The sequence below is a fragment of the Elgaria multicarinata genome, chromosome 10, assembly GCF_023053635.1.
Source record: "Elgaria multicarinata webbii isolate HBS135686 ecotype San Diego chromosome 10, rElgMul1.1.pri, whole genome shotgun sequence".
NCBI classification, from domain to species: Eukaryota; Metazoa; Chordata; class Lepidosauria; order Squamata; family Anguidae; genus Elgaria; species Elgaria multicarinata.
Window position 1 is genome coordinate 2,377,961 of NC_086180.1, and position 14,945 is coordinate 2,392,905.

The 14,945-nt window shown below is 49.3% G+C and overlaps 1 protein-coding gene across 1 annotated transcript in view; it reads left to right on the forward strand.

The window, feature by feature from the left end:
- Positions 1–4,341: 4,341 nt before the first annotated feature.
- PAIP2B (poly(A) binding protein interacting protein 2B) overlaps positions 4,342–14,945 on the forward strand; it is a 39,911-nt gene continuing 29,307 nt past the window's right edge. The window contains exon 1 of the mRNA XM_063135863.1: positions 4,342–4,525. Coding sequence (XP_062991933.1) covers positions 4,342–4,525 — 184 coding nt within the window. The remainder of the gene's footprint in view (positions 4,526–14,945) is intronic.

The following is a 14,945-nucleotide window of genomic DNA, read 5'->3' on the forward strand; positions in this document are numbered from 1 at the left end:
TAAATTTTAACTTGGTGTTTTAAATTTGTAATTTTGCATTGCTGCTGTTTTTATCTGGTTGAGCTTTTATATTCTATTTTATATTATGGTTTTATACTGTTTGTTTTATACTTTGAATGTTTTTAATTTTTGTGAACCGCTCAGAGAGCTCCGGCTATTGGGTGGTATAGAAATGTAATTAATAAAATAAATAAATAATAATAAAATAAATTTTATCTGTCTTGAATCTCTCACCAACCAGCTTCATGGGCTGACCATCTCAGCTCTAATATTATGATGCAAGGAGAAAAATGTCTCCTTATCCACCTTCTCCACACCAGGCATCATTTTGTCCACCTCTATCATGTCTCCCCTTAGCTTCCTTTTTGCAAGCTGAACAATCCCAGCTCTTGTAACCTTCCCTCATAGGAGAGACGCTCCAGCTCCTTGATCATTTCAGTTGCTCTTTTCTGCATTTTTTCCAGCTCTACATTTTTTTAAAGTATGATGACCAGAACTATACACAGTATTTTTATGCTCTTCATGGTTTTAATTTTTGTGAACCACCCAGAGAGCTTCGGCTATTGGGCGGTATAAATAAATAAATATTCCAAGTGTGGTCACACTATAGATTAGTATAAAGGCAGTATGATACTGGCAGTTTTATTCTCCAGCCCTTTTCTAGTTGTGCCTAACATAGAGCTTGCCTTCTTTATACAGGCCGCACACCGGGTGGACATTTTCATCCATCTGTCCACCACAACCCCAAGATCTCTTTCTTGCTCGGTCCCCGCCAGCTCAGATCCCATTAGGTTATACTTGAAGTTGGGGTCACTTTGCCCCAACGTGCATCACCTTACACCTGCTTACGTTGAACCACAATTGCCATTTTTATGTCCATTCTCCCAGTTTGGAAAGATCATTATGGAGCTCCTCACAATCCCTTTTTGTGTTAACCACCCTAAATGATTTGGTGTCATTGGCAAACTTGGCCACTTTACTATTCACTCCTAATTCCAGATCATTTATGAATAAGAAGAAAGTCAGCCTCCCAATCACCACCATTCACCACACCACCTGCTTTTTGTAAAATCATGCCTGAGGAAGAGACCTGGAGATCTCAAAAGCTTGCACATTGTTTATAGTCTTTGCGTTGGTCTAATAGGTATTACACTATATGGATTTTCCTGATGGCCTTTGTATTTTGTACAAACTCCTGAAGCTAATATTGGCAGGCTACATCTCAGGATAGCGCTCCCTGTCTGCTTTCCGACCCATGCACGGCTCTCTCCCTGTCTATCTATCTGACAGGGCTAGTGTGGGACAATGGGGCGACCAGAAATGCCTGCCCGCCTGCAGTCTGCAAAGCTCTCCGCCTGGTACACTGTGAGGGGGTGGGGAGGGAGAGGAGGCCGCTCATTGGCTGCCCTTTCCAGGGGCTCTCCCACACTCCCAGGCTGGCACTGGGCCAGGAGCAGAACCCTATTGTGTGAGGAAGTAGCCACCGAAGTGCCAAGGGACGAGCCGGGATACCAGACAATGCTCCGTCTGCAGGAAGCGCCACGAGCCCCACAATCTGCCACAGGGCAGCTGCCTCAGTGTTCACAGACACACTGCCCTCCCGGGTCTCCTTAGAAATATCTTTTTAGTTCTGAATGGCCACAGAAACGCACGACTCTCGGTTGGAACCCTACACCAACTGCCTTCCGTGGCATCACGAACCTGCAAATAGGTCATCATCCACGTCACATTCTGGGGTTGCTCCAGCGCTTACAGCTGCTACCTGCAGCCCTCTCAATATCGAGCACGAAACAGGAGACCGCTACACTGATAAAAGGAATATCAACTGTGCAACTAGCTAACAGAATTCGCTAAACATTCAATTCTTTATTGTCACAACAATATATGCACGACCATAACAAGTTATAGAATTTCTTATACATGAAAAATCAAAGCTGCTTTGTTTTGCTTTATATATAATGCACAGATAATATATAATTATAAAGCAGTATGTTCACTGAGAAAGTGCACAAAGTGAAACATATTCTTATAAAGCACATATTTGTTATAAAAACACTATACAGAGCGAAACGACTACTCCGGATTGTATTCACGTCTCATTCCTTCATCAGTCACTCTGTACCAGGAAACTTTAGTTCATGTATGGTGCTTCATATCTTACATGCTTTCCTCTCCTTATTTATTTATTACATTTTTATACTGCCCAATAGCCGAAGCTCTCTGGGTGGTTCACAAAAATTGAAACCAGGAAGAGCATGGTTGTGCATGCCCTCTCAATATCAGCATTCTTTCATCCATGTCGTGGTCACCCAGAGTGGCCACAGCACAGAGAGGCGGTGCAGCCAAATCAATGGTCTCCTAGGGAGGTTGATTCCAAAGTACCTAATTCTTAGCACAGCTGAAGTCAGTAACCATTTATTAACTAGCTTGGTTTATATCCCACCCTTCCTCATGACTGAGAAAGAGCGGCCCGTCCAAGGTCACCCAGGGAGCTTGATGGCTGAGCAAGGATTTGAACCCTGGTCTCTCCTAGTCCTAATTCGGCACACTCAAGCGCTGGCCTTCCCCAAACTCCAGCTCCCATTATTCCTGGACAGCATGGCATTGGCCAGGTTGGCTGGGAAGGATGGCAGTTGCAGTCCCACACATCTGAAGGGCACCAGGTTGGCGAAGGCTGCACTACCCCCACGTTGGAAGGGGCCTACAAGGCCATCGAGTTCAACCCCCTGCTCAATGCAGGAATCCACCCTAAAGCATCCCTGACAGATGGTTGTCCAGCTGCCTCTTGAAGGCCTCTAGTGTGGGAGAGCCCACATTCCCTAGGTAACTGGTTCCATTGTCGTACTGCTCTAACAGTCAGGAAGTTTTTCCTGATGTCCAGTTGGAATCTGGCTTCCTTTAACTTGAGCCCGTTATTCCGTGTCCTGCACTCTGGGAGGATCGAGAAGAGATCCTGGCCCTCCTCTGTGTGACAACCTTTCAAGTATTTGAAGAGTGCTGTCATGTCTCTCCTCAATTTTCTCTTCTCCAGGCTAAACACGCCCAGCTCTTTCAGTCTCTCTTCATAGGGCTTTGTTTCTAGACCTCTGATCATCCTGGTTGCCCTCCTCTGAACCCCCTCCAGCTTGTCTGCGTCCTTCTTGAAGTGTGGAGCCCAGAACTGGACGCAATACTCCAGATGAGGCCTAACCAGGGCCGTACCTCACGTGATTTGGAAGCTATACTTCTATTAATGCTGCCCCAAATAGCATTTGCCTTCCTTTTATCTGTCCTGGATCTCCCACCCATCAGCTTCATGGGACAATGACCCCGGGTTCTGGTATTTTGACAGAGGGGGGAAAATGTCTCCCTCTCCACATTCTCCACACCCTGCATCATTTTGTCCACCTCTATCCTGTCTCCCCTCAGCCTCTTTTTTCCAAGCTAAACCTTCCCAGTTGATGTCACCTTCCCTCCTAGGGGTGATGCTCCAGCTCCTTGATCATTTTAGTTGCTCTTCTCTGCACCTTTTCCAGCTCCACAATATCTTTTTTTTTAGGTGTGGTGACCCGAACTGCACACAGTGTTCTAAGTGTGGTGGCCCCTTAGATTTTTATAAGGGCAGATCCTGGCACTTTTATTCTCAATTCCTTTTGCTATAATGCATAGCAGGATCTGGCTCCATAGCTGCAAATCCTATGCATGTTTACTGAGGAGTAAATCCCATAGAATTGCATAGGATTTACTTCCAAGTCATGCAGGCTCCCTGGGTTCCTGGGGGTCCTCCAGTGTGTTCAGTGGGGGTTGCGGGGGGGGGGGGCAACAGCCGCTTGGTGAACGACAAAAGGCCTGAAATCTTGTTTGCTCTCATTGGTTCTCCCCTTGTCATCCATGGTTTGGTCCTCCTTGATTGGCTGAGCCCCTTTTGGAGCGACAGTTGTATCACCCAATCGACACTCGGTCTCCGAGCTGTTGGGCCAGCTGGCGGCCAACGTTTCTCAAGGCGGAATCGGCCCACGTGGGGGGGGGGACACGCAGCCCACGAGCTGCGTTTTAGAGCGTAAGGGGGCGGGCTCAAAGCCTTGTGGCCAATCAGCGCTGCACGCCTCGACGGGCCTTGAGGGATAAACAGGCCAACCTGAAAACGGACGGGGCTGCCGGCCAACGGGATCGCGCGTAGGTGCGGTTGGAGGCGGGACTTTCTAGGGGGCGACCAATGGACTACAAGGAGTCCCGAGCTGCGCGAGAGGCGGCGACGAAGACGGGACGGCGTCGCGGCAACGTAGGGGAGGGAGGGTGTGGGAGGGCGCGCGGCGGTGCCAATGGGCGCGCGGGCTGGCTGAGTGGCGGGCCGCGCGGCCAATGGCGTGGGCGAGGCCGCGAGCCGAGCGTGTGAGGGAGCGCGAACCGAGGGGCGAGTCCGGAGTTCGCGTCGTGGCTGAGGCGGCCGAGCAGGCAGGAGGAGCCGCAGCGAGGCAGGCCGGGGCGGGCCAGGCGGGCAGCAGCGCGGAGCGCGGAGCGAGAGGCCCTGCGCGGCCCACGGCAGGTACGACGGCGGCGGAGGGAGAGAGAGAGAGAGAGAGAGGGATCCCCTGGATCCTGAGGGATCCCCTCAGCCCCTGGGGGTGGGGCTTGGTTCGGCCTTCCCCGGCCCGTCGTGCGCGGGCTGGATCCGCGGAACAGCGTCTCGGCCTGGCCCCGGAGGAGGAGGAGGAGGAGGAGGAGGAGGAGGAGGAGCAGCCCCGCGGGGTCGCCCCCTCCCCCAGCGCCGGGATCTCCCTTTCTTCTCCCGCGGAGGCCCCGAGAGACGGCCGCGGCCTCCCCTTCAGGGCCGAAGGACAGCAAACACCCCCACCCCCCACCCACCCCCACACACTTTGGGCAGCCGACCTGACCCACTTGTTCCATACACACAAACGTCCCGAACCCCAAGTCGCGGCTCTTGTCGGATGTCTCTGATGTCGCCCCCCTTCCTCCCCCTCCGTGGACGTTTGCCCCCCCTCCCCCCCATATGCTGCTGGCGTGTCCTTGCCCAGCATGCCGGGGTTGCTTCGGAGCAGCCTCCCCCCCCCCCCCACGCGACTGCTCCCCAGATGTGCTGGGCTGCAGCTGTTCGGATTCCGGGCCCCTGTAAGACACCTGGAGGGCGCCAAGTTGGGGAAGGCAGCCTTACGTAACCCCCTCATAGAATAGCAGAGTTGGAAGGGGCCTATAAGGCCATCGAGTCCAACCCCCTGCTCAATGCAGGAATCCACCCTAAAGCATCCCTGACAGAAGGTTGTCCAGCTGCCTCTTGAAGGCCTCTAGTGTGGGAGAGCCCACAACATCCCTAGGACATTGGTTCCATTGTCGTACTGCTCTAACAGTCAGGAAGTTTTTCCTGATGTCCAGCTGGAATCTGGTGGGGACATCAGAAGAGCCCTGAGGTTGGATCAGACCAGAGGTCCCTCTTGCCCAGCACACCCACAAAGCAGAGCATGGTGCAACAGCACCCTCCCACCCATGTGCCCCAGCAACTGGTGCACACAGGCTTCCTGCCTCAGGTACTGGAGACACCAGTCCGACCCCTGCTTTGGCACATGCAATCCAGAGCTCGGGCATCTCCAACAACCGCTTGCCCGGACCATTTTGGGAGTTCACCCCCCCCGCCCCCAAGTCGTTGTTTCTGTTGCCCAGCTGCTTTTACCATGAGAACTATTTTTCTAATGTTCACCCAAAATCAGTAAGTCAAGACTATTAGATCTAGCCATGACCTCAGGGGCAGCAAAAAAAGCAAGTCTTTGGCTTCTTCTATGGGTCCTGATCCGAAGCGCACTTCCACGTATTCCCTCCTTTTAGTGAGGCTGGCGATCCTCGGTGGGCTCAGGAGGGCTCCATGCCATGCTAAGAGAGCACTGAAAGAGTGGCGGCCCCATAATGACTATGGGAGCCTCTCTGGGGTCATGGCGAGACCTTTTGATTAGTTTGCCTTTTTCTAACTGAGGCCAATCTGACTGCGAAGGAGTTCTCTGTGAATGTTTTATTGAGCTTGGGTACATAGTTGTTGTTTTTTTTAAAAAACAAACCTAGTTGCTTCATGGTGCGTAATCAACTTGGGCTGCAAGGGTGGGGCAGAGTAACCAGCCAAATAAACAGGTAAATGCTGCTTTCCTAGGTTGGAAGAGACTCTGGCTGAGCCCAGTAAGTGCATGCAGGAGGGTGTTTATTATTATTCATGTCGCATTGTCAGGGGGCTTGGAGCTTTGAGGAGTAACAACAAAGGGAGATCCCTGCCCCAAAGAGCTTAGTCTCAAACAGCAAAAACAAGAATCTCTCGGCTCTCCTGCAGTTCTGGTCAGCTTGTGGGAACACTTGAATTAAAAGTGTCGGGAAGCCTTGGTGTGGGGCGCATGGGAGTCAGAGGCTGGTCAGGGACCTTGTGCTTAGAGAGAGAGAGATGGGGCCGCTGGCAGGGTGGCCTGCATACTCATTCCAGTATACCAGATGGTGAATTGCTGCTGCCGTTTTCTCTGCGTTGTGCAGCAATCTCAATCAGCCTTCCCCAAGTTGGTGCCCTCCAAGTGGTCTGGACTACAATTCCCATAATCCACAGCCTGTTGACTGAGGGTGATGGGAATTGTAGCCCAGCCCACTTGGAGGGTTCCATCTGGGGGAAGGCTGGTCTGGAGGCAGGCACACCCATGGGCATCTCCAAGCAGGAGGCCCAGCTGTCTTCTGGGGGCAGTTGCCACAGGACATCCAACAACTCCTGTCTGTCCCCACTCTGATCCTTTTCATCACATGTGTTGGGATGTCTTTTGCACCTCCTCTTCCCATTTATTTCACACTATCCTCAGCCCTTGAGTACTAAACTTTTGTCCGGCCACTTTGCTAAGTCGTAAGTCATCACCTTTCCTCTTGGCTATGAAGAGGAAAAAATGGCTCTTGGATGCTGGCAATTCTTTTTCTTGCAGGCATGGAGGATAATTCAAGAGTGCTGGTCAAAACATGACTCTTGCAGAGGGGGGGCAGTGCACAGCCCGTGGCAGTTCTAGGGCTGACCCAGCAGTGAAGTTACGGAGGGAGTGCTTCCTTATAACAACAACAATAATAATATATTTATTTGTTACGCGCCTCTCCCTCTGGATCGAGGCGGGGTACAACACAAATTACAACATCATAAAATACATACAACTAATTCAGACGTTTCAAACCAGTGCATCATTAAAAACAGCACACCATTAAAAAAGGCATCTTAAAATTCAACTGGGTAGGCCCACCGGAAGAGATCAGTCTTTATGGCTTTCCTTGGTTGGGCCACCCTCTCTGCTAATTGTCAGTGCTGGTGATGAATGAAGCAACCACTTATAGATACGCTCACGAAGTTCCTTGCCCTAACACCTGAAAGCCTCAGGGCCCACCTAAAGCTGCTCTCTTTACTCTTTCTGGTCTGGTCTTGCAAGACAGGAGCAAATATTGCAAGCTCCTCTGTCAGTCTTGCATGTGACACTGCTAGAGAGGCTGTATTTGGGGCCAGATTACCATATGTGAAAACCCCTGCAATCTGCAGCTGTCGCCTTGTTTACTCCCAGAAACCAGTAGTGGTAGCAGGGGGTATTTTCTTAAGGCTTCTGAGCTTCATTCACAGAGCTCTTCCTTGGGTGTCAGGCATCCTGGATATAACAAGAGAACATGAATATTCTGATAACATCTCATGATAGTTGACCTAAGAGATGCTGCATTGTCTTCTTTGTATTGGTGAAAACTCATATTTAAGGCAATAGTTGTTGAGAGTGGAGTTCTGTGAGATGACTTGAGCTTAGCTTCCCATAACATATCTTTTTTGGAGAACCGATGGATGGGTTTGTCTCTACATAAGAACATAAAAACTGGCATGCTCTTTTCCCACACTGGCCGACCAGCTTCCTGTAGGGCATGAGTGCAACAACTCTTTCCCACTCGTGTTCTCCAACAACTGGTACTGCAGGTAGTATAGAGACATCGTGACTAGTAGCCATTGATAGCCTTATAATCTGGATGTGTGGAGCCATGTCTGCATTTGAGGCAACAGTAACATATTCTGCTATGTCCAAATAATGGGGCACTTCTGAACTGTGGCTCTCTGGCCTTCTCGCTGTTACAGGTGGCTTCACTCACTCACATGAATTGATGGGGAAAACCTGCCCTATAGGTTCCCCACTCCACTCCTACCTACTGTGTGGGGTAGGTTGTGTGGAGTAGAGGCTGGTTTGTGGGGTTGGATCGAACCTGGGATGACAACAGGTTTGCTTACCTCTCTCTTGACTCTTTGGATCTGCCTTTCTTTCAGGGCAGGTATCTTGTCAAATTCTCCCATTTCTCCTTGCTGTTTCTGAGTAACCTTGGAATAACTGGATTCGTTTGCCTGACCCTGAGATGGCTGGATTTGATGGGTTTTTCATGGGTTTTAGGTTCTTTATCTTATGTCTCCCTGGAAGCTCATCTACATCTGTTGGTGAGTGTGTTTTGCTCATCCCACAAGAAGACTGTGGAAGAATGCTGCATCTCCCACTCAGCCCTGTTCTCTCAGCTCTTGTGGCTGGAGCGTGTTTAGTTTGTCGGATTTCACCAGAAAGCCTCAATTCAGCAGGTAGACTGAGTTGCTGTGGCATTTCTTGGGGAGAGACATAGCATCCGCTTCGGTGCCTGGCAGCAGTTTGGATGCAACAGCTTTTGGGAGGGGACCCCTGTATCCAATTAAGGATTGGTGCTAAAAGTCCTTGCTCAGCCCGACACTTGTCAAACCAGAAAAACATGTAGTTTGCGCAGCCTGCATTGAAGGGCCCCTTAAGCAAAGCTGGTATGTTGGGCAGGTTTGAAAGGGCAAGCCACAACAGCATGGCAATTTGTGCTGGCAATTTCTAAGCCTGTCCGGAAAGGCAGTGTGGGAAAAGCGTTTGGAATTCTGGGCCTTGAAAGTTTCTGGGAACATACATTGCAGTGGGAATAAGCGATGTGCATTGGGCTAATTTGCATTCAACCATCTGTTTGGATTTTGCAGGTTTGGAGGGGTTTCTTGTAAGAAGAAGAATAAAATGTAGTTCCTTGGATCAGGAATTGCTAGTAGTGCAAGGGGATTAAATGAACTTTGCATGAAGTGTTAGCTTGTGCAAGTCTTATTTCTTTCAGGTGTAGCTTGTGCTGGAGACCTTCCCACTAGATTGAGCCTGTGCAGCCAAATCTGCACAGAGAATCTTCCACTCTCATTTTCTTGTCTTCATGGTGAGATAAAAGGGGAGAAATGTTGCATCCTGTAGATCTGTTGTTGTTGTTTTTTGTATTGTTAATTTAGCAAAAACTGCTTTATCTCTTGACAGGTTAGGAGGTGATGTTCCTATAGAGGGGGAAAGTTAGCTGTAGCAGCTGCTAAGTTACAAAATGTCTATATCATAGAATAGCAGAGTTGGAAGGGGCCTACAAGGCCATCGAGTCCAACCCCCTGCTCAATGCAGGAATCCACCCTAAAGAATCCCTGACAGATGGTTGTCCAGCTGCCTCTTGAAGGCCTCTAGTGTGGGAGAGCCCACAAGTAAGTTCCTCATTTATGTCAATATAATGTGACTGACAGTGTTTTGATCATCTTCTGCATCTGACCTGCCAAATAACGTTTTGTGTGTGGGTAAGTTCTTCCAAGATCCTGGAAGTCTGTTCAATTTAACTTTCCTTGAACCTGCTTCAAACAGGCTGTGATCTGAAGCCTGCTTACGTTAGCAGTTCTGTGCCCTCTGGTTTGGGAGCAAGTTCTATTGAACTTTCATCAGTATACACATCTGGGCTGGAAGCCTGTGGCTTCCAAGAAACCCACTTTAGTGTTTATGCTCTGTTGCGTACTGCATGTGGAATATTGGAATGACATGTCCATTGCCTAGAGAGACCTTACAATGTACCATAGGCCCAGATAGAGGTAGAATATGGTGGGCAGTGGGTGAAGATGAACTAATCTTCCAGTTCTCCCTGAAGATCCCTGTTTGTGATTTAGCTGAGATTCTGTTGAAATAGTGGGATCTTGAGGAAGAACTTGAAAGAAGAGAAGAAAGAACATTGAGTAAGAGAAGAGGAAGCTGCTTGAGCCCGAGAGAGCAGTGACGGAAGCTACTCAACTGCTTCAGATGTCATGATAAATCATGTCATGATGAACCAGGCATGACCCTAAAGCTCATTCCTGTCATGATAAACCAGGCTCACACACACCACTGGCACAATCACAAGGAGATTAGAACCGTTTGCTTCTCTTTTTGACTAGCCACAGTCTAGTGTTACGTCAGAACCATGAACTGTGGCTTATCTTAACTAGGGTTTGTTTGAAACAGGCCAGCATCATAACCCATAGTCTGAAACTTCCAAACTCTTTCTTGCTTTGCTGAAGGAGGAGAGGGGAGCACAGAAGCCCAAGGCTTGTTTCAGCTTATTCCTATCATGATAAACCATGTTTTGCTGTGATATCTGAACCATCCACTGACATGGGGGGAGGGGGGATGCTAGATAGGAAATGCCTTGAGCAAAGTGATGAACTGGAGGAAATGAGTGTTAATAATCTAGTTAGAGCAAAGGATATTGCCAGAGCTGAGCTGTAGGCAAGCATCAAGTGGGCACTGGGTGGGCGGAGAAGGGAGAAAACAAGCCAAGTGGCTGGTAAGATTGTAATCCAGGTAAAGTCCAAACCTGAACAGGAAGCCTTTAGAGCTCTTCTTGCTGTGGGGAGCCAATAGCCAGCCTAGATAGATGGGGTCGTTCCAGTACTTGGGAAATGTTTACTATCCAGGGTGATGAGTCCATGCTAGCTGGGAGATGCAGCCTGGAAGGCACTAGCTTGGGGAAATGTCCTTTAACCTACAGTCCTGGGGCAGCTCTGCACTGCCCTTTGGGATCCCAATTCAGCCCCAGCAGCTTCTGACAGGTGGAGGACCAGGAGATAGGAAGCATGATTGAGCCAGTTGAAGGGGGAAGGATGACTTAACTTAGACGGAAAAGAGGAGGAGCTGTAGTGGAGCAGGCCAGCATGGAAGAGAGCCTTCCCACTGTGTTGTGGTCTCCTACAGCCGCTCTCCATTCAGCTGCTTGCCCTTGTTTTGTGGATAAGGGTCGTCGCTGCAACATAAGCCGTCTGTTCTTCATTTTTGCGCTAGTGGGAAGCTTAAATGGTTTTGCTACGGCTGTGGCTTCGCATGGCCATGTTGGAGAAGCCCTGGCCTAAAGCTATGGGTGGTATTGCCCTGTTTAAGCCCCTGTATTTCCCCCTCTCCTCTTCAGCCGCCCTTTTCTATTCAGCTGACAAAGCTTGGCTCAAGACCAGAGTGGGCTGTACAGTTAGCTGAAGTGAGTCACTGTGGCGGACATAGGCCTGTCCCAGGGCTATCGTCCAAGCTGCTGCTCCGAGTTGTGTGTCACAGCTTCTAATGGGGAGCGCAAGGAAGCTGCTGATTCTGTGCATGGCTCTGTATGTCACCAGTAATGTGCATAACTGGCTGGCTGGATCCTCCTCTCAGTCCCTAGACTGCCCGGTGTTTTGTTGGGCCTGAATAGTAGGGCCCTGGGACTTCTTGGGCAGTAGGGCTCTTCCTTGGCCCAGGTCAATTGAAAAGGCTGGTTTTAACCTAGAACGTGCTAAATGGCTTGGGGCCAGGTTTCCTGAAGGAGCGTCTCCAACGTATTCACCAAGACTCTAAGGTCTTCATCTGAAGTCCTCCTGCAAGTGTCCTATGCCCAGTGGGGGAGGTGGGTGGCTAGAAGAGGGATGGCCTTTTCAGTGGTAGCACCCCATTGATTGATTAATCTGATTTGTACTCTGCCTTTCTAGCAAAAAAAGGCACTCAAAGCAGCTTAGAGACATAATTAAAATTGATTAAAACAATAAAATATAACAAAAACACAGAATAGCCTCTCTTGGGAGGGAGTTCCGCAGCCTGGAGGTGGCCACTGAAAAGGTCCCCTCTTGGGTCATCACCAGACGCATCTCTGAAGGCGGTAGTCCTGAAAGAAGGGCCTCTCCAGAACATCTTAAGAACTGGGCATGGTTGTATGGGAGAACGTGGTTTTTCAGGTAGCCTGGTCCCAAGCCGTATAGGGCTTTAAAGGTTATAACCAGCACTTTCAGTTCTGAGAGCCAGTGAAACAGCTGTAACCATAGAGCATTTATGTATTATCGTCCAAGAGAGGCTCACCTAGCACCTACATTATGGTCTTTTTTTCGGTTGTGGGTGGGGGACAGTGAAGGCCTTATTTTCCCAGGCATTGTGAGAATGCTTTTTAGTGCTTTTCATTCATTGTACTTTTAATTTGCTGCTGCCTTTACTTTGGTTTGATGCGCTTAGTGTTCTTACCCCTTGCTGCTGGTTTTATTGGTTGCATTATGTGCTGTGCTTACTCATAGTTCTGCTTGCATTTTTTTTGTTTGTAATGTATTTTTGTACACAGCCCAGAATATTTGGTTGACTGGGCACTTAAAAAGTGTAATGAAATGGACTTAGCCCTTTTTTGTTGCCATACACAGGTGGTCTCTTATTTGATCCTCCAAATGTAAAATTGGGTTGGTCCAATATTGCAGTAGAATTCTGGCTGCATATTTCAGAGAGTAAAAATAAGCCAAAGGCAAAGGTAGAACCAGGCAATCTTCAAAAAGAAATATTTACAAAAGTTTATTTACTTTTGTAAATATTTCTTTTTGAAGATTGCCTGATTCTACCTTTGCCTTTGGGTTCTTTTTACTCCCCCACGGGGTTTTCCTTGCTTTTGCACTTGCATATTTCAGAGGCCACCTCTTCCTCTTCTTCTGCCCACCTCCCCATCAGTGCTAAACTGGGCTGGTGTTGATGTAGTATCTTTTTTCAACCCCCTCAACCCCCTACCTTCTCTGTGAAGCCTCTAACACAGCCTTCGCCAACTTGGTGCCTTCCAGGTTATGTTGGACTACAACTCCCAGAATCCCCTACCAGCCATACTGGCTGGGGGATTCTGGGAGTTGTAGTCCTACACATCTGGAGGATACCAGGCTGGGAAAGGCTGCTCCAGCATACACTTTCCATGTCAGGACATCTGGTTGTACCCCTCCCTTGCTGTCTCCGCCTCCCTTTTCCCTAGCTTCCCTATGTTGTTTTCCCCATGGTTGAAATCTGGATTGAAAGGTCCTTGGGGCAGAGGCCTCTCTTCTTATGTTGCTCTGTAAGGTGCCGCATAGGTTGATGGTGCTGTTAATTATGATGGTAATTATTAGCTCAAGGCCTGAAGGGTGGGAGTAGGCTAGGACTTGAAAGGATAAATAGATGTGGATTTTTAGAATCCAGCGAGGATAGGCAGGGTGGACTTCAAAGCCCTCTTTGGCCAGTCCACAAATGCCCTTGGACTTTTCTGTTCAGCTCCTGTTTATGTTTGGTCACTGGCGCCTCAGTCTTGGTCACCACAGGCTGTAATGCTCTACATGTACTCTGTTGCTTTTAGAAAATCAGTTTAAGCATCAAATATTGATAAACACGGTAGTTTTTGTGGGCACCTTTGTGTTTTGTTTTGTCTACCTGAGGTGACTATATGCGCTTGTGAAGTGCTAGGAAATGGGCAGAAACAGGTACAGGTGTGACTGCTGGTTGAGTTCAGTAACTCCCCCCGCAAGGAGGCAGGGGTGCCCCCCCCCCTCTGAACGGTGCCCAGCCCCACACAGATGAGCTTGTTGTTCCTTGGCTTTGCATGTCCCCGGGATTCGTTCCGCGACACCTCTTCAGGTTTCACAGCAAAACATGCAGCAACACGGCTGGATATTGTTACGGGAACATCCCGGCAAGCAGCTGCATCTCCCTTGGCTGAACTCTGCAAATTCTCTTGGCCAGACTGGGGAAAGTGATGGAGGCAGCCGGTGCATTCCAGACACCTGGCCCTGTAGCTCCTGGGCATGGGGAGGGGGCTGCCGGCAGGCGAATGCTGTACTCCTCTGGCAGCCCGAGGTAGTGCTTCTCAAAGTCCTGACTCAGGACATTTTTCAGTCTCGACGTGTGTTTCAGGGCAGCTGGGAGCTTTGAGGAGCCCCAGAACGTCTTTGCAGGAGACGTCAGGCGCAGCTACACTGTCCCACTTCACTAGTTGTCTGAAAGACCCCCAGCAACAAAGATGGCACAGACATCTAGTTTGTCACCAGTGGCTACTGCTAGCTGGGCATGGGTTGCTCTCCCACATGTCGGATCGCTCAGCATTGAAATAGGACACTCTCATTGCCGACTCTTGCTTTCCTTGACCTTTTTGGGCGCTTCATCAACTTCTTTTAATTTAGGTATCCACTCTTTTTGTGTCTGACCAAGTGGGCCCATTTAAGCTCTGGCCGTCATAGATTTCTTAGTCTTGAAGTAGTCCTGGGGCCTTTGACTACAAGGAGGCGACATGGCTTCTCAGTGGGAGTTCATGCTCCATTCCGCAGATTTCTCTGAACCTGGATGTCTGTCTCATCAAGGCCATGGCATTCCCTTAAACCAGCCATCCCCCACCTGGTGCAATCCAGATGTGTTGGACTGGGAATTGCAGCCCTGACGGAGTGCCCCAGCTGACTGGAAATGAGTGGGCAACAGCCCACTGCAACATCTCCCCTCCCTGCGCATGCAAAGAACTTGGCGATATATACACCCTCTGCACATGCACACCCATCCTAATAATGGACATTTTTGTTAGTTGATAACGGCTTGCAAAATGTTGGAGGGCTGTGTCTTGAGCTCCAAGGGCATCCATACCGATTGCTCTTTTGTGGGGAATCCTGCATTTGCCTTGCCAATGCCGGACAAAACGGTGCTGTGGTCTCTGTAAGCCCCTCCATAATCTCGGTCCATCTCATTGGAACAGGAACTTTTCCAAGAGGTATTTAATTGCAGGTGTGTAAATAGCCACTTGCCTGGCTGCCTGTGTCAAGTAAGAGCTTCATCTAGGCAGAGAGGGGCGCTTTAAAGGAGTGTATGTTTTCTTTTAGGCCACAAAGA